Source organism: Asparagus officinalis, chromosome 3 (genome assembly GCF_001876935.1).
Source record: "Asparagus officinalis chromosome 3, Aspof.V1, whole genome shotgun sequence".
Classification (NCBI taxonomy): domain Eukaryota; kingdom Viridiplantae; phylum Streptophyta; class Magnoliopsida; order Asparagales; family Asparagaceae; genus Asparagus; species Asparagus officinalis.
The window spans coordinates 1,984,433-1,991,826 of NC_033796.1; the positions used below are offsets into that span (position 1 = coordinate 1,984,433).

Sequence of the window (7,394 nt, forward strand, 5' to 3'; positions counted from 1 at the left end):
ATTGTAGCTCATTTTCCTGTGTATAGTACAAAACAAAATACAAAAACTAATATTAGTCGTAAATTATTTATTAAATCATTATCAAAATAAGAAGGTCAACAAAAGGCACACTTGGCGGGATTGAGATTCATGCGGTAGCGTCGGAGAGTGGAGAAGGTCTCATCCAGATCTAATATGTGGGTCGACACTTATTTCGACTTCACCAGTAGGTCATCCACATAAGTTTCCAGATTGTGGCCGATCTGATGCTTAAAGACCTTGTTGACAAGTTTCTGGTAAGTGGTCCCGATGTTCTTCAATCCGAATGGCATCATGTTATAGCAATAGGTCCCCAAGTCAGTGATAAATGAAGTCTTCTCCTGATCATGTTTTGCCATTAAAATTTAATTGTAGTCGAAGAAGGCGTCCATGAAACTAAGTAGCTTGCGCCTCGTACTCTCGTCAACCAGCTGATTGATTCGAGGCAGGGGGTAGTTATCCTTAGGGCAAGCTTTGTTGAGGTCGGTGAAGTCCACTCACATCCTCCATTTGTTCAACGCTTTCTTCACCAACACCACATTTACCAGTCATTCCGGGTGTTGGACTTCCTCAAAGAAACCAGCTTTAAGGAGCCGTTCAACTTCATCGACAGCCGCCTTCTGTCGTTCCGGGCCGAGATATCTCTTATTTTGTCGCACAAGCTTAGTGTGCTTGTCAATAGCTAGGTCGTGGCTTATCACCTCGGGGGAACCCTCGGCATATCTTCGGGACCCCAGGCGAACTCATCAGCTTTTGCTCGCAAGAATATCGTCAATACTCCTCGCATGGGCTGCATCAAGCTGGACTCAATCTTGACCGTCTTCTGGCCTTTCAAGTCAACTGGTTGAAGCCCAGACCTCTAAGATTCCAAATGTTTATGCCTTCTTCCAAGTATCAACTCCAAATATATCCTACCTTATTCTTAATTGTTTGTGTAGATTTTGAGATTGTGTAAATTTAGTAGCTTTTAATATAAGGTGGCGCAAATTCAACAAACTATGGCTAAATACTTTACTTCTGTTTTCGGCTTGACGAGTGAACTTCCCCACGATCCTTTAGACCGGGGGTATCAAAACTCTAAGCGCCGCTAAGGGCTAAGGGCACCCCAAACGCACGGTCATCGATCGGTGTTCCAGATAATTAATTTTTTGTAAGTGCTTCATTAGAAAATCAAGGAAGAAAATATATTTATTAGCTGTTTTCACTCCATCCTTTCCTTTACTCATTAGTATTATTTTATTTTTCAAATTTTAAAAATATTTTTTGCTGCTCCCCTCATCTAATCGGAGATTACTCATTAGTATTATTTTATTTTTCAAATTTTAAAAATATTTTTTGCTGCTCCCCTCATCTAATCGGAGATGATATCCTCAAACGCAGCTTCTATTTCTGCTGCATAATGGATGTACGTGAAGTTTTAACGAAGTCGCACGCCATTCGGCACAATGTTCGGATTAAAATATGGTGTTTGCACGCTAGCTGCGGAATTTAATTTGCTTTTGCTTCATCCTCAACTTTGGCATCGTGTAAGTAACTTGTTAAACGAAAATGCTGCAATTAATATGCTTCGCGATCCATATATATATATGTATATCCAAATCACGTACACCCTTAATTTTTATTAATAATAAGCCGTGCACGATGGAACTTAATTTACAATAATTAATAATATTTAATTACACAAACGAACATTATTTGTGTGAATTGAATGTATATGCATTTATATATATAGATGTACGTCAAGAATATGCCTCAAACCAATAAATATTACGAATGAAAAGAGAGATTAATTAGCTAATTAAGCTTGCTTCATCAGGTGGGGTGTGACCTCAAAGCCCCCTTCCTCTCTCTTCTCAACTGTAAAGGGCAAGTAAGTCCCCATCAGCTTGTCCCAACTCACAAAGAAGGGCTGAGAGTAGTTGTACTTGTTCCCATACAGCTGATGATGGACGTCGTGGAAGGCCGAGTTGTTGCTGAAAAACCTCTGCAGGGGATTCCAGGGGAGAAGCAGGCCGCAGTGGTCGTCGACGATCTTGACGGTGGAGAAGCAGAAGAAGTACATGGAGGTCCGAGGGGTCATCCCGGCGACCATGCTGGAGACGAGGCTGCCTGAGATGTCGATGAGGATGCCGTCCAGGGGGTGCCCGTAGGTGGCGCCGAACGCGTAGGGGACGACGAGGCTGTGGTGATGGGAGTGGATCTTGTTGAGGAACTTGTTGGAGTGGATGAAACGGTGCATGAAGTACTGGTAAGTGTCCATGGTCACTGCGGCGACTAGGAACTGGAGCGCCATTGTTGAGAGAGATGGTTCTGGCTTTTTTTCACCCAAACTCATGCTGTCCCTGGCGAGCTGCGATCGAGTAATAATTTATTAGAGGATGGATTAATATTGATCGATCGAAGGTTTGGATAGATACTTTCCCGATCGAGAATGTAACAGCTAGCGCTGTACACATACGTACTATACGTGAAAGTATCCATTTACATATATATATACATGGTCAGATAAGACATAGTACATTCATGCATGCATGCAGTGGGTATCCACAATATTATTGTCTGTATATATATTATCATATATTTCTATCTCCCTTATCCCCCATTGAATGTTTTTTGCATCCGTAAAATTGCATGCATAATTTTTTAGGCCGTTTGGACATTCTCTCTGAACTAGTGAGTCGTCGATTTTCATTTTTTTAGAAGAAGGGAGTACCTTTCAGAAAAAGGGGAAAAAAATTCTATGAATATATTTTGGGAGGTTATAATTAATATTTCCTAACTAAAAAACTGAAATGGATTCTTTTTAAACTAAACTTCTTCTTCTTCTTCTTCCAAATATGCATGTTTTGGATATTCTTGCACTTATTTACTTCATATGACTTTTATGTTATTTTCTCCTATCTCCTATTGTCATTAATTTTTAGGCCGTTTTTATCCAAAATTTTAACAGGGTTAGTAACGGTTTCCAATAGTTTATGATAAAATTTTCTTTACAGTAAAAACACGTTTGTTAATTACAGTTTCATGTAAATTACCCTTCAAATTAAGTTTGTGGTAGTTACGTGAAATCTATCGTGAATTAAAAAGCATAGATATACGAGAGAATCTTCTGACAACGATATCTATACACATTATTCTCAAACACTAGAAATCTAATTCTGTAAATTAATGTTGCATGTGCATATATTGATTCATGATATATATATATATATACCATGACAAATACGAAGGATGCTGCTATCTGCATTGCTTGCAGCGTGAGGACGCCCTTGATGACCGTGCTCCTCGATGGTACGTTCTTATTTTCATCTCCCTTTGGATGCAGCCTGTACTTTTCCATGTCGCCCAGCATCGCGTACATACCCGAATACACCCAGTATACGATGTTGGGTGCGAACATGAGCAATAGCTCGTCTGTCATTCGAGAGCCCATCTGCTCTAGATCTTCTGATGAAAAAGAAAAACAAAAAGATAATTTTATTAGAGCATTAATTACACACACATGTATATATAAAAGCTAATTTATAAGTAGAAAGTAACGCTTCAAAATAAAGCTAGTGAAAGGGAACTAACGAGAATTGAAGGCTGATGATCAATTTAGAAGGAGCAATGAACTTATGACGCTAATCGATCTCTGAATAGAAACTAACACTTCAAATCGCAATGACAATATTTGGGCACTCGATGGCTGTATATATATGTAGCGAGATCTTGGGGGCATGAGCCGCCAAAGGAGACACTGATCATTAATTATAATATTAATCAAAATTAAGATCCAATAGTCTCGGTTCTTTGCTTAAGGTCAGCAGTAAAGCACTTCGTTTTTATTTGAACGTAACGAAGACTGCAAAGGTCAGCAGTAAAGCAACTTGTTATGAACTAACTAATTAATTATGATCACACGCATCGACTAGAAATTAAGTTTATGCATGCGTGATAAGGATTTTGTAATTAATATCCTTCACAAAATCAAATTTCAAAGGTCCATGCAACCTGACAATTGATTTTCTCGTTGGACGAAAGCCATCAATCCGACGGTGCAAATCAATTCAAATTCTGACTGTTGCCTTATTCTTCCTTTGACTTGGTTTTCCCTTCACGTGGTTGTATTACTTTTCGCTCATCTAAGTGGTATGATATTTTTACTTGTAAAATAGATAACAGCTCGCTTAGTTAGAATATTAATTTGTAGACCATTCAACGTATTCCAAAATTGACGTAGATAGCTATATATGAATTAATTTGCCCATATTCAAACTTATGAGTTGCACAAACTTTGACGAGGATCACTAAAGCATGCTCAAACAAGTTCACACATCTAAGTACTGTCGTACTCCTAATAGTTTCTATAGTTCGTTACTGACTTTGGGTTATTAATATATAGGCGCATGTGTTAACGTGTACTCCTAATAGTTTCTATAGTTCGTTACTGACTTTGGGTTATTAATATATAGGCGCATGTGTTAACGTGTTTTTCACTTTTTAAATGAATTATATATCGGACTTTGGGTTATTAATATATAGGCGCATGTGTTAACGTGTTTTTCACTTTTTAAATGAATTATATATCGGAGTTCTAAATTAACGAAAGATGATTTTGAAGTTCTCGCCTTTTTGCTTAAAATTTAACCAACTGCTTTCTGTGTGTAGAATCGGCTAGAAATTTTGGATCAGAATAGGTTTGGAGGCACAGAAGTTGTTTTGGGTGCTGCGTGGTCGATCGCGGCGCAAGGCCGGTCGACCGCGAACGTGCACAAGCCAGAGTAGGAGTCTGGATTTGGCGCGGTCGATTGTCGTGGTCGACCGCGAGACCCTGTAGGCAAATTTGGTCTCTGTCGCTAGATCGCGATCGACTGTGAGCTTTGGGCGGTCGACCGCCAATCGGGTCAGGGCATGTTTTGTGTTACCTGTTCTTTTTGGGTTTGGTGTTTGTTATAAATACCAACATATAAATTAGGGTTTCTTTGGCTTTGTTTGGAGATTGGTTTGGGGATATTTGGAGCTATAAATACCAACATATAAATTAGGGTTTCTTTGGCTTTGTTTGGAGATTGGTTTGGGGATATTTGGAGCACAGAAAAAGGAGAGTTTTTGGTTTGGGGATATTTGGAGCACAGAAAAAGGAGAGTTTTTCTGAGCAATTATTTGAGGGTTTATTTGAAGATATTAAGAGATTTGTTGGTAAGATTAGTTTGTTCCTTCGAGTGATTTGTAATATCAGTTTGTACTCTTCTTCTCTATTTATAAAAATCAAATCCTCTTCTTGTCCCATAGACGTAGGCAATAGCCGAACCACGTAAAACTATTGTGTTTGGATCTGTGTCGTTGTTTTGATTTGTTTAGCCTTTATCTCGACGTTTGTTTGATTTGGTTCTCGAAGCATGCCCGTTTGGTTGTCCCGCTTCCACGTCGCTTACAACAATTTGTATCAGAGTCCAGATTCCAGATCTAGGGTTTTGTCTTGGTTGAAGGAGTAGATCAATTTGGAAGTTTGGCTAGGGTTTTGTTTGGTGAGAAAGGTGAGATCTTTTTGGTAAAGACTCTATCTTTTTCAATTTGGATCTATTCTTCGTTTGTTCCGCATTGATTTGTTGGCGCTTGCGCTATTTGAAGGAGTAGATCGCTTTGGAGGCTCTTCGAAGGTTTCGTTTGGAGATAAAGGTGGGATTTTTTTTCTTATTTGTGGATCTCGTTGCCGTCGTGCGAGGTAAGATCGTTTGGAGACTCTTGCTAGGGTTTCATTTGGAGGTAAAATTCTCTTCTTTATCAGTTTGGATTTATTCTTCATTTGTTGGTACTTTGAGATAGTTGACCGAGATAGAATAATTTGAGGCTGAGTTATTTGTTTGTTGATATGGTGCATTGGATTATTGAGAAGTGCTCTTGACCTGCATATTGAAGTCCTTTGAGCACGTTGGTATGAGCAAGGAGACCGAGGTAGAGTTTGGCACTTCTATTCGATGATTGAGGGGTTTTCTATTTGGTGTTCATTCAAGCATTTAGGGGTCTTCCAAGGAGGCATCATTGGAAGGTAAATTGGTATTTTGGTTTTCTATGTTGGGGATTATACTAGGTATTTATGGGTTGCAACCAAGTCCCGTTGATTTTGAAGTCCTGGTAGTCAACAATAGTTAAAGAAGTGTATTGGCAGAAGGTGAAGGTACTTCATTCTGATTTTAGCGGGAGGTACAAGAGTGACACATTTCTGCATTTGTGCCGAGCTCTTGGCAGTTTGAGACATTTTATTAGAGAGGAAACATTATGGCGACGAGATAAGATGATATTTTTGATTGGTTGTTCCTTTCTGGAGGGGGATCGGCATTGGTTGTCAAGCATTGGTTCTGGTTTAGGATGTTCGACATATTTAGAGCATCTTAGTCATAGGTCGCCGACTGCTGTATTTAAAGTTATTGGATCTAGTGGAGCTATTTTAGATTTTAGTTGGCGTCGGATATTTGGTTACCCAGCATTTGGTCACATTGAGGATGTGAAATTTATTCTGATTGCGTGTTTGGGATTCAAATGCTCGTTTGGCTATCATTTAGAAGCTTCTGATTTTGTTCTGAGCAAGTGTGTCACTTTGGACTCTCGCCAGATGGATAGTGTTGATCAGATCAGTTGGATATTACAGCGGGTGGAGGGTGATGCTACTCCACATTGGGTGGATATTACTCCACACACTCCAGGTCATTCTGTATTATTTGGGACTTCAGCTGAGGTGACACAGCATAGGGGTCATTCTGTTTCAGATGCAGATGACGTGTTGATTGTTTTGAGTGCAGCTGATAGGCATAGTTTAGACATGGCCATTAGTTCACCTTAGGCAGAGGTGTTTGGATCGTTTCAGTTTGAGGTCATTGGAGGTGCTATCAGTCGCAGATTTGGTGATGATGGAGGAGGGTTGCGTGCTCTTCTATTGGATTGATGGCCTTTGAAGACCATTTGGGTGAACTACGTGGAGGCTTGATTCATTGGGCAAGAGGATACATAGGCAGTCAGTTTTGATGCAGCCGATTTGGTGAGTAGATATTGATGTTTGGGTGAGTGTTCGCACTCTCGTTTGGGTCTCGACTTGTTGTGGATTGAGTCCGTTGTCGTGAATCATTTTACTTCGTACTAGACGTAAAAGGTGAGGTATTTGGTTTGGTCGGTGTCGGCTCAGTTTTTTGGAAGAAATTTCGTCGAGGTGGAGAATTATAGAATCGGCGAGAAATTTTGGATCAGAATAGGTTTGGAGGCACAGGAGTCGTTTTGGGTGCTGCGCGGTCGACTGCGGTGTAAGGTCGGTCGACCGTGAACGTGCACAAGCCAGAGTAGGAGTCTGGATTTGGCGCGGTCGACCGTCGCGATCTACCGCGAGACCCTGTAGGCAAATT

The 7,394-nt window shown here is 40.1% G+C and overlaps 1 protein-coding gene across 1 annotated transcript; it reads right to left on the reverse strand.

Annotated features, from left to right (window-relative positions):
- On the reverse strand, positions 1,656–3,720 carry LOC109832018 (sphinganine C4-monooxygenase 1-like). Its single transcript, XM_020399475.1, has 3 exons — positions 3,592–3,720; positions 3,233–3,465; positions 1,656–2,368 (listed from the first exon to the last, which is right to left on the reverse strand). The coding sequence occupies exons 2-3, from the start codon at positions 3,449–3,451 to the stop codon at positions 1,817–1,819; spliced, it is 771 nt and encodes a 256-aa protein (XP_020255064.1). The 5' UTR covers positions 3,452–3,465; positions 3,592–3,720; the 3' UTR covers positions 1,656–1,816.